We start from the raw sequence: 21,185 nt of genomic DNA on the forward strand, positions 1-21,185 counted from the left end.
CATTGAAATTGCACCATTCTGTTAGATTACAATTTAATGCTTCTCTTATGGTCCTTGCATGGTCAGTGTTTCTTCCAACTTTCCGACATGATTTTCTTTCAGATATCAAATGTGTTGTATGATATGTTCATTGAATGTGCAGTCTTTTAATATTAGTTGATTCTTTACCAAGAGCTTAAAACTCTGAGTTGTTTTTCATAATTTTTTTCCTTTCTCAAACCATTATTAATTGTATAGAATTTAAACATTGCTAAAAGGAAACAAAATGTCTCAGCCTTTTGAGTTGCAGTTATTAGGACAAAGATGCAAGAAATTGATTTGGGGCTATAAAGGGATACTGTTGTCTAGCATGAGAAGTCAGTGCCGATTGGTTGGGTCTTCATTGACCTGGAGATGCAATGGGAACATTGTTCTCAAACCAAACAGACTCTTTGGTATTTGCGGGATATGGCCAGGCCAGCAATTATTACCTGGAGGGCAGTTCAAAGACAGCCACATTGCACTTGATTTGGAGTTGCATGTAAGCCAGACCAGATAGGGACTGAAATTTCTTCCCTAAAGGACATGAACCTTCCCTAAACCAGATTGGAATTTTTTTCCTGACAACTGGTCAAGATTTCATGGCCATCACTATCCTCCTAATTCCAGATTTTTATTAAATTCAAATTCCATCATCAACCATGCTCGGATTTGAACCTGGGTCACCAGAGCACTACTTGGATCTCTGGTTTAATAGTCTAGTGATCATACAACTAGGTCATCCCCTCCCCATAATGAGTCAAACTGTGGCCATGAAAACAAAGCAAAGTTTGGAAGTCTCCATGATCCCTATTTTCCCACAAAAAAAAGTGCAATTATGTATGAATTTCTTTCACCTATGTAAAGCAGGATCCTGTGTGTTAATATGAAGAGTTTCTAGCAAGTGCACATGTAATACACTCTGAGCAAAATAGATGAGCTTTAATTCTTAGCCTGGATTATTTAATAAATTCTGTCCAATTGTTGAATTACAGCTAATGTTGTTGACAATTGTTTGAGGCTTGCACGCAGGGGTTGATTGAGAATGATCAGTATTCTCCCCAAAACAAATGATCAATGGGATGTGTATGGTCAAGCGCACATCAGGAGTACAGTCGAAGTACCTGGCAATACACCTGCACTGAAATTCTCATTTCTCATCTGTGTGGAAGGCCGAAATCTTTATCGCTCAATGGTAGAGTCCTCTTGGTGGAGAAGGCCACCCATATAGGTTATCTGCAAATTAACAACTTAACACAGCTTCATCTACAAATGAGGTACCTTCTACAATCAAGGTAATCTGAGGCATTTTGGACAACTTGTGGAATAAAATGGTTGACAAAAAAAAAACCGTTTGTTCAGACCTATTATAAGATACTTGCAGTGCAGGTGGGACTTGAACCTGGACCTCCTGACTCTGTTGAAATAGTACCATGGCCCTTTGTAGGCCCTTGCTTTGTGTAGGCAAAAGGAATATATACAGCCATTGCATCATTTACATTGGAAAAAGGAGAAGTCATGGGGACTGTCAATTTCTGGTGCGTGTTTGGAATTTATTCTGTGAACTAAGATCAATTGTTAACTGTTCTTGCTGCACCCTCAATCTAATGATGGCCCAACCAGTCAGCACCCTCTTCTCCTGATCCTGATCAGTTCAAAGTGAAAAGCTTTGATGATGTGACTCCTTTTTAGCATTGTTCATCCTCTTTCCATCCAAATGTTTCTCAATGTAGTCGATAATTCAACAGTTGCCACTCAGTATGTGAACTGAGCCATTCTTTCAGTTCAATAATTAACCTGTCAGTGACAGGGCATAACGTAGCGCATTTTTTTAAGATTCACTTGAATGCAACAATGCACATCATAGCTGCTACACTCACCAGCCCTTCCCTTGCTTCCTGTCCTCTCATACATCACTCTCCCCACACATTCATCAACTGGTGAAATCTCTCACTGATTCAAGCGATCTGTGCTGTACCTCAGTTTCTCATTCCATAATGATCCGTTTGATTGACTTCCTGCCCACCTACTATCTCGTTCCTCCATATGGAACAAGATCCATCAGCAGACATCCTTTGGATCAAGGTGTGTGAAACAAGGGAAGTTGCGTGTGACAAACCCCCATCAATTGATGTTTATAAAATCATGAGGGGCATGGGTTGGATAAATAGAAAAAGTCATTTCCCTGGGGTTGGGGGAGTCCAGAACTCGAGGGCATAGGTTTAGGATAAGAGGGGAAAGATATAAAAGGGACCTAACGGGCATCTTTTTCATGCAGAGGGTGTTAAGTGGATGGAATGAGCTGCCAGAGGAAGTGCTGGAGGCTTGCACAGTTGCAACATTTAAAAGGCATTTGGATGTGTCTATGAATAGGAAGGGTTTGGAGGGATATGGGCCAAGTGCTGGCAGGTGGGGCTAGATTGGGTTGGGATATCTGGTCGGCATGGACAAGTTGGACCGAAGGATCTGTGTCCGTGCTGTACATCTCTGACTCTATAATTGAATGGCATGTTTTGAACTACCATGGTGAGATTGGTTCATGCTAAACAGATAAGAGAACTAGGCTCCTGCACATCCAATCTGCACCACGAAATCTTTGTTACAAATGAGTTTGAAGTAGTGGGGTACAAAACACGTTGCACCAACCCAGGAGTGACCATCTGCAGATTACGTGGTGGACAGACAACTTAAATTCAACAAATGGGGAGGCGATCATTTTGCTCTGGGTATTTCCATTCACAGAATAAAGCTAATTTCGAGTGAAATAATTGAAGAATCCTAATTTTATTTTCCGTGGGTTAAATTGGGGAGAAGTCAGAGAGTGCTTGAATTGTAACTTTAGACTGGCATTTAGTAAGTTGTTCGGCAATGTTTTTGTATGTGTATTTTCATTGACTTGGCTAAACATTACCAATGACTCACGAGGATGTCAAAAGTGATCTGAGTAACAAATGTCCTTTGAATGTTATGCATTCTAGGTATGATGTGGAGGTTAGCTACAGAATTGTCTGCTTCTGGTGATTTATGGGCATATAGTTTCCATATAGGGTCACTAATCTGAAGCTTGAAGGTAATTCATTAATTGAGCAATTTCTTTAACCAAAATTTAAATTCAAATTTAATTGCATCTGAAGCATATAAATAATAAGGAAAAATCAAACTAGACTTTCATCATTCACTTCCTAGCTGGGTACAGGTCATCATTAGCAACAAATAATGTGCTAATTACTGGCAATACTGTAAATCTGAAGCCAAAGAAAGTTAGGATTATTTAGATTAATTTCTAAATATGGGATAAGGAAGCAAGTTAATATTTTGGGTGTGCATACTTTTTCTGAATTGGCTGTTCAATGTTTGGATCCAAACCCAGAATGCGCATGCATTTCTTCTCTCTCCAACTGTGAACTGACTATTGTGTGATGAGCATTATCTATATTAGTAGATTCTTGGCATTATTTGACAATGTTTCGGGGTAAAGAGACAAAAAAGGACTCAATACTCAACCCTCTATGTGATGCGTGGTACTTTTGTGTTGACTGAACATAAGATGTTAAGATAAACATCTAGATTTAGCATTCACTGTCAAAATGATGATGCACACCACTGACCTTAAATAACATTGCCCACAAATTCAAGTGATCAGTGTGTTATGGATTTCCCTTTCCCGACATTACTTTGAATCTAGCATGAAGTTAGAAAGATCTCGAGACAAAGGGCAACAATTATGCTGTCATTGGATGTGGGCATAAGAGGTATTGTTATTAAGTTTGCAGATGACACCAAAATTAGAGATGTCGTGGACAGTGAAGAAGATTACAACAAGATCTTGACCAGATGGGCAAATGGGTTGAGGAGTGGCAGATGGAGTTTAATTTAGATAAATGTGAGGTGCTCCATTTTGGGAAAGCAAATCTTAGCAGGACTTATACACTTAATGGTAAGGTCCTCAGGAGTGTTGCTGAGCAAAGTGACCTTGGAGTGCAGGTTCATAGCTCCTTGAAAGTGGAGTTGCAGGTTGATAGGATAGTGAAGGTGGCGTTTGGTATGCTTTCTTTTAGTGATCAGAATATTGAGTACAGGAGTTGGGAGGTCATGCTAGGCCACTGTTGGAATATTGCGTGCAGTTCTGGTCTCCTTCCTATCAGAAAGATGTTGTGAAACTTGAAAGGGTTCAGAAAAGATTTACAGCCAGGGTTGGAAGATTTGAGCTACAGTGAGAGGTTGAAAAAGCTGAGGCTGTTTTCCCTGGAGCGTCGGAGGCTGAGGGGTGACCTTATAGAGGTTTATAAAATGAGGGGCATGGATAGGATAAATAGGCAAAGTTTTTTCCCTGGGGTGGGGGAGTACAGAACTAGAGGGCATTGTTTTAGGGTGAAAGGGGGAAGATATAGAAGAGACCTTAAGGACAATATATAAAAGAGACCTAAGGGACAACTTTTTATGCAGAGGGTGGTATGTGTATGGAATGAGCTGCCAGAGGAGTGGTGGAGGCTGGTACAATTACAACATTTAAAAGACATCTGGATGGGTGTATGAATAGGAAGGGTTTGGAAGGATGTAGGCCGGGTGCTGGCAGGTGGGACTAGATTGGGTTGGGATATCTGGTCGGTATGGACGATTTGGACCGCAGGGTCTGTTTCCGTGCTGTACATCTCTATGACTCTGTGGCTCTATAAATAAATGACAACTTTAAAGTATTCTCATAACAAATCAGGAAGTAAAATACGCCAACATGTATACACTTTCACTAAATTTTAGAGATGATTAATTAAACGTGCAGATTAAGAGAAGCTGAAGTTGTCCAGACTTTATGGAAAAAAAATTCCAAATTGTGGATTTTATCTGAAATGAAAATATTCACATTTCACAAACTCAATTTGATTTTCAAAGACCATGAAATTCTCAGCAATAATTGTGAACTTAGTTCACTGTTCAAGCCGTTTTACACTTTATTTAGCAAGAATTGCTTTCTCATAGATATTTGCAGCGATACTAATTGCATAAGAGGACAAATTATTTCATGTTTGCTGATGATTGTATTCTGGAGAGCTTCAGATCAAAGCATGGGCTGTATGTGTATGGATACCAGACATTGCTGAGAATGTAAGAGCAATACTAACAGTAAATGCTGACAATTTCAACATTAATACTACCACAAAATCTGTGCCAAATTGTTTTCTCCATTCTACCAATTGTCTGACTAATGAATTATAAAATAAAAATGACATGTTTTGATTTACGGACTATATAAAAAAAATGTTTCTCATAATGCTGTATGCCAGATTGTTGCAGCTTGTTGATGTTGAGGATTTCTGTGACAGGTTTGAGCCATTGCCATCCTCTCAGTTTTGAATATTGGTATCCCATCTTGTCCTCAATTTTCAATTTAACCCAAGTAAAGTAATAGTGCAGAGTCAAAGTGTGGCCCTGGAAAACCTCAGCAGGTCAGACAGCATCCGAGAAACAGGAGAGTCGACATTTCGGGCATAAACCCTTTGTCAGGAATGTGGAGGGGGAAGGGGGCTGAGAGATGATTAGGAGGGTTTGGGTGGGGCTGGGGGAGTTGGTGGCTGGGAAGGCAGATGCAGGTGGGGGCTGATTCTGTTAGGTCCGTGGGGAGGGTGGATTGGATAGGTGGGAAGGAAGACGCTTAGGTCAGAGGGCAGTGCCGATTTGGAGGGTTAAATGAAAGATACTGTGGGGGGAGGGGAGATTTGGAAATGAGTGAAGTCTATGTTCATGCCATGTGTTTGAAGGGTGCCAAGGCAGAAGATGAGGCGTTCTTCCTCCAGGCTTCGGATGGCTTGTATTTGGCAATGGAGGCGGCCCAGGACTTGTATGTCCTTGGTGGAGTGGAAGAGGGAGTTGATTGGTGGGCCACAGGGCGGTGGGTTGTTTGGTGTGTGCCCCAGAGATGTTCTCTGAAATGCTTCATGACTTGGCATTGCATTTCCCCGATGTAGAGGAGAATACATCGAGATGTGAAAAGATCCTTTGGGGCCTTGGATGGAGGTGAGGGGCGGATGTTTGAGCACAAGCTTAAATTGCATCCAGAGTATACTGTTGATGAAGTGATCTTCAAGATGGCGGAGGTGACAGGGTAGGTGGTTTTTCGGCTCCCATTTGTCCGCTACCACTTGAATGACCGACCGCATCCTTTCTGTTTTAATTTTACTTTTCTTCCTTTAAATTTTGAATCAGATTCATGTTCTCTTCTTCCTATGGCTGCGGTGGTGGAGAGAGGTTGCGGGGAGCTGTTGAGCAGGTGGTCTGGTCCATTTCTTGTGGCCATGGTGATCGCAACTTGAGTGACTGTTCCATCATTGATGAATTGGGGTCTATTCTGTTCCTCTGATATTTTGGCAGGGTCTGCAGCAGTGGCAGAGTGACTGTCCTCTCGGTCCTGGGGAGTTAATTTTGGATGTTCGATCGGTTCTTGTAAGTTCAGATGGGTACTGGTCTTCGAGAGTTTGAACAGTCATCTAGAAGGGTAGGAATAATAGAAGGCAAGGGAAAGAAAAGCAACGGAAAGAACTGGTGAGGGGAAGCTGAGAAGGAAGGAATTGCAGCATCAAATCATTGAAGAGAGGTCTGAAAATTTGAAATCTTTTTAAACATCTTTCAGAAACATTAAATGTTACTACTGTTTGTTGAAGAACATTGACTATAATGTTAACTTATTTTGTTGGAATACAGTTACTTCTGCTAGAACACATGTTTCTCCAACATGAATTGGCTTTAACACTATTGAAGAATGCCGAATGTTATTTGTAGAACGCAAACTTTCCTTACTGTATTGGCAATAACGCGATTCCGATCTCATTAGTTATTGTGCCATTTTCTTTGAATGCAAGATTGCACACTATCGGAAATATCACGTTACATCAGAACTGACTGTATGTGCTTTTACGTAAACAAAAAATAAAGTGACGTCACAGTCCAAGGTCTGAGGGACAACTGAGTTTACTTTCAACCTCACTAGATGTGAAAAAAATCCCACGGAACTACTTTAAGAAGAACAGAGGAATTTCCCTAAGCCCTGGCCAATATTTATCACTGAATTGGATGCTTAGAATTGAATCATTTGTGGATGCTTCCTGTGTACAAATGGATGCTGTATTTCTCCAAGTGTCTCAGTAGTGAGTGTCACAATTTGAGACAGGAATATCATGAACATCTGCATATGTAAGCTGTTTATTTGTCTATTTTTCATGTCCTAAATTTGTACTTTGTTGGATGTAATAGGAGCATAGAAATAGGAATAGGCCATTCAGTCCCTTGAGCCTGCTTCAATATTCAGTGACAACATGGCTGATCTGTGGCCTAACTCCACATATTTGGCTTTGGCCTGTATCCTTTAATATCTTTGCTAAACAAAAGTTTAACACTCATATTTGAAATAATCTAGCATCAAATACCATTTGTGGAAGGGAGTTCCAAACATCTACCACCCCTTGAGAAGGTAACCAATCAGTTGGATGAGGATAAAGCGATTGATGTGGTGTATATGGATTTCAGTAAGATGTTTGATAAGGTTCCCCACTGTAGGCTATTGCACAAAATACGGAGGCATGGGATGGAGGGTGATTTAGCAGTTTGGATCAGAAATTGGCTAGCTGAAAAAAGTCAGAAGGTGGTTGATGGGAAATATTCATCCTGGAGTTCAGTTACTAGTGGGGTACAGCAAGAATCTGTTTCATGTCCACTGTTTGTCAATTTTATAAATGACCTGGATGAGGGCATAGAAGGATGGGTTAGTAAATTTGCGGATGACACTAAGGTCAGTAGAGTTGTGGATTGTGACAAAGGATATTGTAGGTTACAGAAAGACATAGATAAGCTGTGGAACTGGGCTGAGAGGCAGAAAATAGAGTTTAATGCAGAAAAGTGTGAGGGATTCACTTTGGAAGGAGTAACAGAGCACTGGGCTAATGGTAAGATTCTTGGTAGTGTAGATGAGCAGAGAGATCTCGGTGTCCAGGTATATAGATTCTTGTCACCCAGGTAGATAAGGTTGCTAAGAGGCCATATGGTGTGTTGGTTTTTCCTTGGATGGCGATGGCTAGCATGAAGGGGACATAGCTTTAAATTGAGGGGTGATAGATATAGGACAGATGTCAGAGGTAGTTTCTTTACTCAGAGAGTTGTAGGGGTGTGGAATGCACTGCCTGTAATAATAGTAGACCTGCTGACATTTAGGGCATTTAAGTGGTCATTGGATAGCCATATGGATGAGAATGGAATAGTGTAGGTTAGATGGGCTTCAGATTGGTTCCACAGATCGGCGCAACATTGAGGGCCTGTACTGTGCTGTAATGTTCTATGTTCTAACATTTCTCCTGAATGATTGGCTCTAATTCTTAGATGATTACCCCTAGTTCTAGAATCTCCAACCAGTGGAAATAGTTTATCTCTATTTTCCCTGTCTTTTCCTATTAATACCCTAAAGACTTTGATCAGATCAAATTTGCGGATGACATAATGGAGAACAGAGGCCTAATTTATATAATCTCTCCTCACAAATTAACCCCTGAAGTCCAGGTACACTTTTAGAAACCCCGCAAGGTTGATATATCCTTCCGAAGGTGTGCTTCCCATATCTACTCTCAGTACTCCAAATGGGGTCCAACCCACTGCAACATAACTTCTGCTTAGTAATGTTCCAGTTCTCTATATATAAAGGCAAGTAGTCCATTAGCCTTGTTATTTTCTACACCTGTTTGTGGTATTTTAAAGATTTATGCACCTGAATCTCCAAGTCTCTTCAGTACGACAAATTTGTAAGAGCAATGGGGTAGTAAGAAAAATGATGAGAGGGGTTGAGGGGAGTGAAACAGGGATATACGAGGAGTAGAGGATTGGGAGTTATGAAGAACAGAAAGCAAGAAGAGATAGAAGCTGTTGAAATTAGGAAATAAACCTTGAGAAAATTTTGCTGTAATGAATCCTAAGGTATTGCAAATTGTAAATAAAAGGCTTATTTTCCATAGACAGGCGTCATGGTCCATGTCAGTAGAATACTTGGCTCATGAGGACTTTGAAGTATCAGCACTGTTATGTGGAATGTATTTGTATTCATCAGTAAAGATGCGAAGAGCAGGACACAAATGTAACATAGGTATTTGATTCGAGTACAGAAAACCTTTTTTATGAGAGTCATCAAAGGTACAAAAAGCTACTGTAATACAAGTGGTGTAGTTGGAAATCTATTCAAGAAGTGGAGGAAGAAATGAGAGTAGAAGTGGAATTGAAAATTTTTAAAAAGCAAGCAGGCATTGAGAGTTTGCCTGGGAGTCCAAAATAAGAGAATAGTCATGGTGGTGGAGGCCCTCAAAGATGAGGATTGTGAAATCTCATTTCTTTGGAAAAAAAGCAGAGCAGAATAGGTTGATTTGATTTATTGTTGTCAAATATACCAAGGTACAGTAAAAAGTATTGATTACGTGCTAGCCAGACAAATGATACCTACATAAGTACATCAGGGTAATAGAACAGAATGCAGAATATCGTGTTACAGCTACAAAGAAGGTGCAGAGAAAGATCAACTTTAATATCTGAGAGGTGTGTTCATAAGTTGAAAAATGTGGTGGTGGAAAAACACAGCAGGCCAGGCAGCATCCGAGGAGCAGGAGAATCGATGTTTCGAGCATAAGCCCTTCTTCGGGAAAAGGTGTGTTCATAGGTCTTGTAACAGTGGACAATCTTGTTGCTATGTATTTTTAAACTTTTGTATCTTCTGTCGGGTGGGCGGGATCTTTGATTACATTGGCTGCATCCCTGAGGCATTGGTAAGTGTAGATGGAGTCAAAGGAAGAAAAGGCTGGTTTCATGATGGACTGGGTTGCATTTGAAATTCTCCAATTTCTTGTGGTCATGGGCAGAGCAGTTGCCATATCAAGCTGTGATGAATTTGGATAGGATGCCTTCTGTGGTGTATCCATAAAAATTGGTGAGAGTTGTTGTGGACATGCCAAATTTCCTTAGCCTTCTGAGGAAATAGAGAAATTGCTGTGCTTTCTTGACTGGAGTGTCGTTGTGGATGGACCAGGACAGATTGTTGGTGTATTTACTTCTCAGAACTTGAAATTCTCACCGACCATCATTGATAGGGACAGGGGCGTGACCTCTACTCAGCTTCCTGAATTTGATGGCAACTCCTTCGTTTTGCTGAAATTGAGGGAGAGATTGTCTTTACATTATGCCACTAAGTTGTCTTTCTCTTTCCTATACTAGAGAATTGGGTGTTCAAACAGATCCATAATGGAGGACTTCAGAGTAGGCACAGAAATTAACACAAGTATAAATAACAAGGCCAAAGAAGCATATGGGATGTGGTTGTTGGAGAGTTGCATGGTTTGGGCCTATTCTAGTTTGATCTCATCAGGTTTCTGAAATTTTCTGACTAAGTTTTTGAAAAATTGCTTTTATTAAGTGCCTTCAACATAATAAAATATCCTAGTTTAGTTATAGGAGTATAGTAAGGCAAAACTGGATGCTAAAATATGGAAGATAATATCAAGGCAAGTTGCAAAAACTTGATTGAAGAGGTAGATTTTTAACATCTTAGAAGACTTGAGAAAACTGGAGAGGTTTAAGGAGGCGGTTCCAGAGCTTGGGCCTAAACAACTGAAGGCATGGTCTGGAAATGCACAAGAAGCCAAGATTAGAGGAACACTGATATCTTGGCGAGTTGTGGGGTGAGGCGATACTCCAGAGATAGGGAGCCCATTGAAGGATTTGAAAACAAGAAAGGAAAATTGAATTGGGATATTGCTTAATGGGAGTCTGTGAAGATCACCAGAGTGCGAGAATTGTAGGTCAACAGACAGCAGAGTTTTAGATGACCTCGATCTTACAGAAGGTGTGATGTGGGAGGTCAGCCAGGAGTGCGTTGGAATTGTCAGATATATACCTTTAACCAAGGGTTGTGGACTGTAATTGGAAATCTTTTTGAGCAAAAGGAAGAGAGAGTAAATGGCAAAAAAGGTGGTGGACATATGAGGTATGATACTGTGAGTTTGCCTTTGATAGCAGGATGGTCAATTACTGCCACCTAGTGATAGGAGGCTATTTATTGTTGGGGCCACATCATCTTTATTTTGGACTGTGGAATAAAAGCGGAAGACCCTGTTTTAAACCAAGGAGACTGTGCAAAGAGATGGCCTGCTGATTTAAATATTATGTTCATTGGAGCCAACAGAGAATTGTATGCAATGTTGTTTTCCTTTGGAACGATGAGAACAAAAAAACAGACAGCACGGGCCAATGGATTATGAACCAAGGGACGGTTGCCTGACAACCATGTTGTGATTGGTTCCAGTCTAGGTGCTGAAGGCTTGTCTGGAAATGCACAAGAGCAGTGCAGCAGAGAACCAATCTTTGCTAGCCTGCAAAGAGAAAGCATCAAAAGTCTCTCTCGCATGCTCGCGCTCTAGTTCTTGCTGTCGTATTCTGTCTCCCCACTCTGATGAAGTCCCAGAAAGGAGTCATATCTGGATGTCTTCCACTTGCTGTTCTTTGCAAATCCCCTTTTGAAGGAGGAATAAAACACGTTTCAAGAGAGTGTACAGACTGATTGTCACCAGTGAATGAAAGAGAGCGTTGTGAAAACAATGTTTTATTAGCAGTAAAAAAAACCTTCAAAAATTAAATGAAAACAAGTTTAAAAAAAACAACTCATTGAATTGTGATCCAAGCTGGTGCTATCAAACTGCGTTTCTCTTATTTTCTCTCACTTTTGATATCCATATTTTAGAGTTTTTGCGAAGGTTTGTAGCTCACATTGTGGATGAGGTCGTAGATTCGTTTGCTGAGCTGGTGTGATTTTGCTGCAGACGTTTCGCCGCCTCACTAGGTGACATCGTCAATGTGTCCTTGATATACTGTTGGTGGTCTCTTCCACCTGGTATTTATGTGTCTCTGTTTTTTTGGTACTTCCGATTCTGTATCTGAGTGGTTTGTATTTGGGGTTTGCTGATTATTGAATTCCGGTTGGAGTGCCAGGCTTTAAGGAATTCTCTCCCATGTCCCTGTTTAGCCTGTGCCAATATGGTTACATTGTCCCAGTTGAATTTGTGCCTTTCGTTGTCTGTGTGGTTGGAAATGAGAGAGGACTGGTCGTGTCTGGCAGTGGTGAGATGATGTTCGTGTACACATGTGGTCAGTTTGCTTCCTGTTTCTTCTATGTGGTATTTTTTCACAGTCTTTGCAGGGTATCTTGTAGATAATGTTAGTCTTGTTGGATGTGCTGACCTTTTTTTTTGTTGCTGTTGTCAATCCATACAACATGATTGGATGGTTCAATACAGTATGTGTATAATCCCTCTTCACAGCTATAATTTATTCTTTTAACCAATACTGCTCCATCCCCACCTTTTTAACCTTTTCTCCTAGCTGAAATGTGTCTGTCTAGAAATGTTGAGTTGCTATTCTTGCCCCTCTTGAAGCCAAATTCCCATTGCATCAGTTCTTCCTTAGAGATCTGAAGCTGTTCTCGACAACCTCCAAGCCCATAATGACATCATCATAGTGATACTAAAGACAAAGCATAGCATTAACCCTTTCAGGTCCTTATACAACACCCATGGCCTGTGTAGGACTTTGTCACATTCCAAGGTCCAAAGCAAGTGGTCACATTCAAGTTTGGGCAAGTGGTGTAAAGGATCAATGCTATTAAATGGGAATTCCAGGATTTTGACCCAGCAGCAGTGAAGGAATGACAATATATTTCCATGTCAGGATCATGCGTGGCTTGGAAGGGAACTTGTAGACGGTGGTTTTCCCAAGTACATGTTGCCTTTATCCTACTGGATGGGAGTGGGTTTCGAACGTGCTGTTGAAGGATCTTTGGTGAATTTCAGCACCAAAGATAGTACTGTACACACTGCATGACTAATTGCAAATCCAGTGGTTGTAAGAATCACAGTTTGTGTCTTTGGCAGTTTGATATACGAATATGTGCACCCAATATTGTATATACGTGAATATGCAAATTCAGTTGGGCAATTCAGTTTTTGTGGACCTGGTTCTTAATGAAAATAATTCACGTTCATGCAAATTGGTCAACTCTTAGTATTTTATGTTCACTCACTTTTTACGTCACCGAATTGTCAACAACCTTCATGCTGCTGAATCAGTGTAATATTGTTTGTACTGCAAAGAAAGATTTGTCTGGTGTAACATGGAAGTTTAATTGTTTGTAAGTCATTCTTTCCCTATTTTGTGTGTATTGGCATGCAGACATGTACACTAAATGAGAATTTATAAAGTCACACAGTTGATCGTATCGAAAGTTTCTGTCACAGTGATTGGAGTTTTGATAAACTAAGAAATGAAACAATCCTAGTTATGATGTCTATAAATAACATCCCAGTGCTGTCTTTGAATAATCGAATACTGAACCTCTGCTGAAGGTAATTAGGAAGTTTTTGTAAATTTTGTCTTCAGACAAGAGGCATTATTATTATCCAATTAATATCTTCACTTCTCAGTGGATTGTCCATATGCAAATTATTTGTCCAAAAATTGTCCAAAGCAGGTGTTATGGTATGGTGAAGCTAAAAGTAAATGTACATTATTGCTGCCTGTTATTGTCTGAGCTATTCATTTAATTTTAACCACTGTAACATGTTCTGAAATGCTGACTTGACCATTTAAAAGATTTTCATGTTGTTTATTATCCATGTACCTTTGCTAGCAACTGATCTAGCGTTTGGAACATTTTTGTATGTAACATAATGGCAGACCAGGAAAGTAAACAAGCTCTGTGAATTTTATTACAGGCAATGATAGCTCTTAAATGTGAGGTAAATGCCAAGCAGCATCCCCGCGGTACTGAAGAACATCCATCTGCTTTTCATCATCTTTGCCAGCCGAGTGGGGCATGAAAGTCACTCCAGTTAGTAAGTAATTTGCATGGTATCACTGGATGACGCATTCTACAAAGATTTGTTTATATTCATGAAAATAAATACTTTATTTAAAAAAATGACTTTCACTATCTTAGCAGACTAAGAACAGGATTGTATACATGGCAATTTTTCCATCTTGCTATATTCATTTTTACCATTATGTTGTACTCATTGTGTTTTAAGTACTGCAGATTTCTTTTTTGAATCTTGAAATCTGTTCAAGGTAAACTGTAACCATATAGTTGTCCATTTTAAGTTTTGTAAAATTTAATTTAATATAAATAAAACAAAGGGATGAGCAGGTTGAGCTTGCTATTATACTTTGTTAATTCCTGCGCTGTAATCATTCATCTAGTTGAAGCTGTTGAGATCATATAGGAGGAGAGATGAGCTAATGCTGAGTACGTTAATATAATAGATTGTAGAGAGTTTCTGGTGTGTTCAATGGGCTTTTCTCATTGTTAGATTTCTGGCTGAATCGGACTTGGCTAGCTGTTATTTCCCTTGATGAAGAAGGCTACTGAACTGCCTCAGAACCTTAGTCTGCATTTCAGTGATGTCACAAAACCCTGACTCTTGTTCTGTGATCTAGCGCAGTTAATATTTTTTACTAGAACAGCAGGTGGTCAGTCACTATTTTTTGTGCTCTTTATTGTAAATGAATGGTGCAAGCTGTTTTTATATGTGTTCGCAAGCGCTCTATGCGCTTTTACCCTGGATGTTGCAGTTGTTTGAAATTGGAAACAGTGTGGTGCCCTCCAGAGGCATTCAGGGACATGTACAAAAGCTTTGTTGTTAACCAATCAGATTGAACCATTCTTCCTGATATACTCACTGTCTCACATAGGAATTACTAATTAACATTGTTGATTCAATGCCGAATTATGTACCGAAAGTGAAATACAAGAGAAAGAATAGGTACAGAAAGAAGAAGTCAAGAAAATTTGTTTTAAGGAAATCTCCAATAACAATTTAACTGTCAGGAGAGGTTGTGCAATCTTAAAAGTTTATTTTCAGGGAGATTTTATAGCACTTTACTAATGACTTTTTATTTTCCCTGGCCCACATGATGGCATCTGTGACGTTTGAGCTGAAGTTTCATGCCATCGCATTTCTTTGTGTCTAGTTTCTTGGTGAGGGATCAGTGCAGTGAAGTTTGTCAGGGAGTGTCTGCAACTTACCGATTTCAGAGATTTAATTATGAATATGTAGAAACTAGAAATTGATATCCAATTTATTCTACAACAGTGGTGTGTTGATAGCCTGGTCGCTATTTCTACTGCAAACTGAAACCATTGTTTCTTTCAGCAATTGTTTAAATAATTTAAACTGAAATAAACTGTAATAAATTGTAATAATTTAAAGCAGTGCGCTAACAGAATCTATGATTGTCTCAAAAACATTCAGTTCATAAAGGTTTGGCTGGATTTGACTGCAGTATACCATCAGTTTATTCATAGAGATTTGTTGAAGTACCTAACATTTGCAAGTGCACCATGTGGGCCAGGTGGCTAGGTGCCAGTATTTCACCTCTGAGATTTAGGTGCAAACTGATCTGGTCAATGAAATGCAAGTGCTCACAGTGTGCTGTTTAGAATGACTTAAACAAATGGTTTAGCAAGTCTCACACTAGTTGATATTGTGTAAGGTCTGATAATCATAACATTTGTACAAATTAGCAATCACCATATAATAACTGATATTGGAAATAGTAAGCATGTCTCATGAGTGCTGTACAGATGCTGTTAGAAAACTTGGGCTGAGGTGTATTATTGGAATAAAGTAGACGTAGTTCGACTCTGCTTCTGGCTATGCTGTACCTGATCTGGGTATCTGAAAAACGTTGACTGCCACCACTCAATAGCATGAACGATCTTTGCCTTAATGAATAGAAAAATGTTACAAGTTAAGCTTGATGTCACCTCCTGACCTTTATTTCATTCATATTACAGGTATATTGATGGTTTACTTAATTGGGCAACTTTGAGATGTGTCGTGGAAATTTTTACCAAGATATGATGCTTCAATCAAGATTCATTTTGACTCGAGGACAAGATCCTGCATTGACCACTTGAAATAGAAGGAAAATTGTACTAAAAATTTGAAATCCACTGTGGCTTAAAGAAAAACTTGCTCAGGGACTTGTGGATTCAAAACTTCTTTTTGCTATTTCTAAGTTTTGTTACGGGCCTGGAAGTTATATTGTGGTTTAAAGATTGAATTGCCTTAAGAACAAATGATGGGAGACCAACCCTTGTACAAGACAAATCATGCTGTGAACAACACAGAAAATTTGTATTATCCACAACAGCCACAGTCCAGCCCTCTGACCAACATGAGTGGTAATATGAATCATAGCTATGGATCTACAGGCATGGATACATCTCAGACTTCTCCACCTTCTCCACATTTTCCCCCACGTTCAAGGGAAGCTGCAGTAGCAGGAACGATGCCAGTTGTTACGAAAAGCCTTAGGATAGAGCCATCTCATCCAAACAATTGGCCTCATTCTAATGCTGGCAATCATGTGCAAATGCAGAATGACATTAATAATTCCTCTATGATATGGACGTCCAATGCTCAGACTGATGCTCCAGATGGATATTCTTATGTGTATTCATCTTCAGCCAATGACACCACCTCTCAGAAGTTGACGAGTGATGTCTTGCACAAGTTGGACTCCTTCACGCAGGTTTTTTCAAATCAGAACCTCCGAATGCAACAGGCTAATAATGTAGCATCGAGCCAACCAAGTCAGACTGCCATGGTTGAGAATGCGCGTGACAGCACACTTCGGCAACTGCTGTCCCAAAAACCTCCAGCTGAACAACAAGCTGCTGTTCATCCAATGCAGAGATTCCAACATTCCTTAACACAGCAAATGCATTGTGGGTTTCCAGTTGCACAATCAAAGCAGCAGTTACAAGCTATCCAGTATCAGCAGCAGCAGCAACAGCAGATGTATTTTGAATACCAGCAATTGCCGCAAATGCCTCAACACCAGCCGTTGTTGCAACACCAGCAATCGCATGTTCAACAGCTGCAGGCTCAACAAGTGTTGTCTCAGCAGATTCAGCAACTCCCACAACAACAATATTTTGTACATCAGCAATCACAACAACACAGTTCAGTGCAGCAGCAGCAGCAATGCCACATGCATTCAGTTCCATTCTGTCAATCGCAGCAGATTCTGTGTCAGTTGCAGCAACCCATGCAGCCACAGATGCAGCCACCACCACCATATCATGGAGACCAAAATCACAAGACCATGCAGCAGCCGCGTCAGTACTCTCAAGAACAATCCCACCCATCTCAGCATATACAGATGGCTGCACCCTCTCAGTATTTCTACCAAGATCAGCCGCACTATAGGCGAATGTACCAGCAAAATCAATTGCATCAGCAACAAGAAGAAGCTATGCAACAGAAACCATTTTGTGCAGAAAGTAGAATTCAGGCTTCTCTTGCCCATCATACAAGCATCCCTGCTTCAGAAGGTGCAGAGGAAGTGACAAGGAAGGAACTAAATAAAATGGTTCATCCTGGGGGTCTTGTGGTACCCCAAAGACCTCTCATAGCACCATCTAATATTCCTCATTCAGTCAAGGTATCTCAGCAGCAATCTCATAATTATACTTGGTCTCAGGTAAAATTCCCAGATGGGACTTGAATTAAAATTTTGTCTGAAAAAGTTTGCTGATTTATTTCACTAACCTGTAAATTGTTCTGAATATGTAGTCGGGTACAGAGTCATAAAATCATTCGGCACGGAAACAGACCCTTCGTCCAACCGGTTCATGCTGACCATAATCCCAAACTAAATAGTCCCACTTGCCTGCGCTTGGCCCAAATCACTCCAACCACTTATTCATGTATTTATCTAAATGTTTTTTAAACAATATAACCATACCTGCACCCACTACTTCTTCTGGAAATCCATTTCACAACGAACCACTGTCTGCTGAAGAAAATTTCCCCTCATGTCTTTTTCAAATCTTTCTCTTACCTTAAAAATACGCTCCCTAATTTTGAAATCCCCCACTCTAGGGAAAGACACTTGTCATTCACCTTATACACCTCATGATTTTATGAATCTCTATAAGGTCATCTCAAACTCCTACACTGTAGTGAAAGAAGTCCCAGCCTATCCAGCCTCTCTTTATAACTGAAACTTTCCCTTCCCAGCAGCATCCTGGTAAATATCTCCAATTTAATATTATCCTTCCTATAACAGGGAAACCCCGAACTGGACACAGTACACCAGAAGAGGCCTCACCAAAATCCTGTACAACCTCAACATAAAGTGCCAACCCCTGTACTTAGAGGTCTGAACAATGAAGGCAAGCATACTCAATGCCTCTTAACCACCCTATCTCTGTGATGCAAACTTCAAAGAACTTCGTACCTGAACTGTTTTACAACACTACTCAAGGCCCTTCTCTTATTTGTATATCTTACATTTTACTAAACCAAACCAAAACAATACCAAATTAAACTTGTATTTAAATTTGTGTTCTAGCAGTATGAAAATATTAAAAGGATGATAACAATCATATATATTATAAATGTAGTTAAAAATTCATGTGATTATATTTCAGAAATTTGGTTCTTCTAGTCAACATTGTAAATTTTGTTGCAGATAAGATCACTTCATATTTGTATCCATAAACATTGAATTAACATAGTGCTGAGTTTTGAGATTTCTAAGAAAGCATGCAATAAGAAAATACAGTTTATTAAATAGAACTCTTTCTGTGCACACACCGCGTACAACTCCCTAATCACAGAGTTGGCAATTTATTTAAAGTTGAAAAGATTTTTTTAACATTGATTTTCTCCTTTAATTCCAGACGTACGGCTGTAAAATGATTTATTTTCACATCATTCCTCAAATCCATATTTTCATGATTCAGCATTCACTGATGTTGCTTTGTGCGTTAGTTGCAAAATATCCTATAATTCTAGGACAGTTCAGTTATGTATTGGTAGACCATTCCTGTCTGCAATTATTATTTCAATTTTCTGTTTCGGTCCTAATTGGTTCTTTCCTTCAGAGGTGCAGGTTCACACAATAACTAATTTTAGAAAGCATTTAACAGAGGGGTAGCAGGGGTTAGTGTTGCAGAATCTAAATTGACAGAAAATTAAACAAGTTTCTTAGCTCCATCCTGTCCTCTTGCAATTGTGGTTTAACATGTTTGAATTGGCAGTTTTAATTTCTCCCTTCCATTTGGAAAATCTGGATCATGTTCTAGTCTTTTTTCCCTAATGGAAATTGATTCAGTCTTGTGGACTATTTCTGAAATATTAGAGTTCCTCTAATCTGAACACTGCTTGCTTAATCCATGTCCTTTGAATTTTTTAATGTAAATTACACTGCATAGCCAATTCTGAACATAACTGTGCACTTAAGTGCATTAAACCTTCCTGTGTTATTTTTAAAACCCATGTACTTGGTTTGACCAAAGCTTTTGAACAGAATTGGTGGTCTGACTACACATGATAAACATGGCATCTTGTCTGGTTTCATATCGATTTTTCTGTATTGATTCTTTTACCTCAAGGTTTTCAGTAAATAGTGCAGTCTTTTCTCATATGTACATATGTTTGACTAATTTCTCATGGAAGTCTGATATTTTGTACTGTGGCCATGGAAATAATGCATAAATGTGGGGATACTTGAATGGGATATCAAGGCGCCAGTTAAGATTGTGGGACCAAGGACACATCACTGCAGCAGAGACTTAACCAATTATTCATTAAGACTTTATGTAGTTTGCTTACTTTTGTGTTCTGTGCCTTTAATTATAAAGCCCCAAGGATTCTACATGCTCCTCTTTAAAGAGTTTTATTAATTTGTGCTATCTTCAAAGTTGGTACTGTTCAATTTATATGATTTCACCCCTCTTTCTCATAATGCATCACTTCACACTGCATTGCATCATATTTTATTAACCGTTTTTCATGCAGAGGATGGTGCATATTTGGAATGAGCTGCCTGAGGAAGTGGTAGAGGCAGGTACAATGACAACATTTAGAAGACTTTTGGATGGGTACATGAATAGGAAAGGTTTAAAGGGATAGGACCAAACACAGGTAAATGGGACTAGTTTAGAATACCTAGTCATCATGGATGAGTTAGACCAAAGGGTCTGTTTCCATGCTACATGCCTTTATGACTCTTGTTACACTAGGTTATAGTCTTTCAGGTTTATTTGGAAGCACTAGCTTTCGGAGTGCTCCTCTTCAGGTAGCTTTGGAAGGGAATCATAAGACACAGAGTTCATAGCAAAAGGTTGCAGTGTCATGCAACTGAAATGATATATTGAACAAACCTAGATTGGTGTTAGGTCCTTCATATTTTAGAATGGATTGCAGGTTTCGCTTCATAAATGTTTTAATGCATTGTCTGAGCTGAAATGTCATCTTTTTTTATAAAACCTCAAGTTATCTCGAGAATATGACTTAGAAGTAGTTCTGGGATTTACATATTAATGAACCGAAACCTGCAACCCATTCTAAAAGATGAAAGACTTAACAGCAATCCAGGTTTGTTCAATATATCATTTTAGTTGCATGACACTGTAATCTTTTGCAATAAATTCTGTGTCTTATGATCCTGTTTCAGTTACCTGATGAAGGAGCAGCACTCCAAAAGCCAGTGCTTCCAAATAAACCCGTTGAACGATAACCTGGTATTGTGTGAATTTAAAAAAAAATTTTGTCATCCCAGTCTAACACCGGCACCTCCACATTTATGACTCTTAAAAGTCTCCTTATTTTTACTGCATTTCGCAGTTTCATGTCATCAAGCTGAAATTGTATCCTCTACACCCTAGTTACTGTCAGTATTTTAGACTTACTGGGCCTGGTGAGGGCAGGGGCATGGTTGCAAAAACCACCATTCATTTTGGTTTTCTGCTTTTTGTTACTGACTGAGTTTGATGTCCATTCTGCCACTGCCACTTTGGTCTGACGAAGTTCAATTTTGTTGCTAAGTCTATTCTGTTGCACCTTATTAACTGGCTTTTCAAAGTCTACTTGCTGTTTTATGAAGATGGAAATAAAATGATTGATTTTTTACTTTTTATACACCAGTCCTCTTTATGAATATACCAGATAGGGACAGAAGTAGATAATTTGACCCCTTGAACCTGCTCTACCATTCAATATGATCATGGCTGATTTGTTTGTGGTTTGAATTCCATGCTCCAATTTACATCTAAGAACTTTTGATCCTTTGTCTAACAAGTGTGT

At 39.4% G+C, this 21,185-nt stretch overlaps 1 protein-coding gene across 7 annotated transcripts in view; it reads left to right on the plus strand.

The window, feature by feature from the left end:
- Positions 1–21,185, plus strand: part of LOC122552789 (transcriptional-regulating factor 1) — a 236,190-nt gene that overhangs the window by 131,462 nt on the left and 83,543 nt on the right. For 5 of the 7 annotated variants that reach the window (XM_043695722.2, XM_043695729.2, XM_043695725.2 and 2 more), the window contains 2 exons: positions 13,800–13,919; positions 15,881–17,574. In XM_043695722.2, the coding sequence (XP_043551657.2) occupies positions 16,165–17,574 (1,410 nt within the window). In that variant the 5' untranslated portion in view covers positions 13,800–13,919; positions 15,881–16,164. The remainder of the gene's footprint in view (positions 1–13,799; positions 13,920–15,880; positions 17,575–21,185) is intronic. The other 2 variants (XM_043695728.2, XM_043695727.2) reach the window with 2 other exon arrangements.

The sequence above is a fragment of the Chiloscyllium plagiosum genome, unplaced genomic scaffold (assembly GCF_037043375.1).
Source record: "Chiloscyllium plagiosum isolate Xiang-an unplaced genomic scaffold, Cpla_swu_hap1 HiC_scaffold_10, whole genome shotgun sequence".
In the NCBI taxonomy this organism is placed as follows: Eukaryota; Metazoa; Chordata; class Chondrichthyes; order Orectolobiformes; family Hemiscylliidae; genus Chiloscyllium; species Chiloscyllium plagiosum.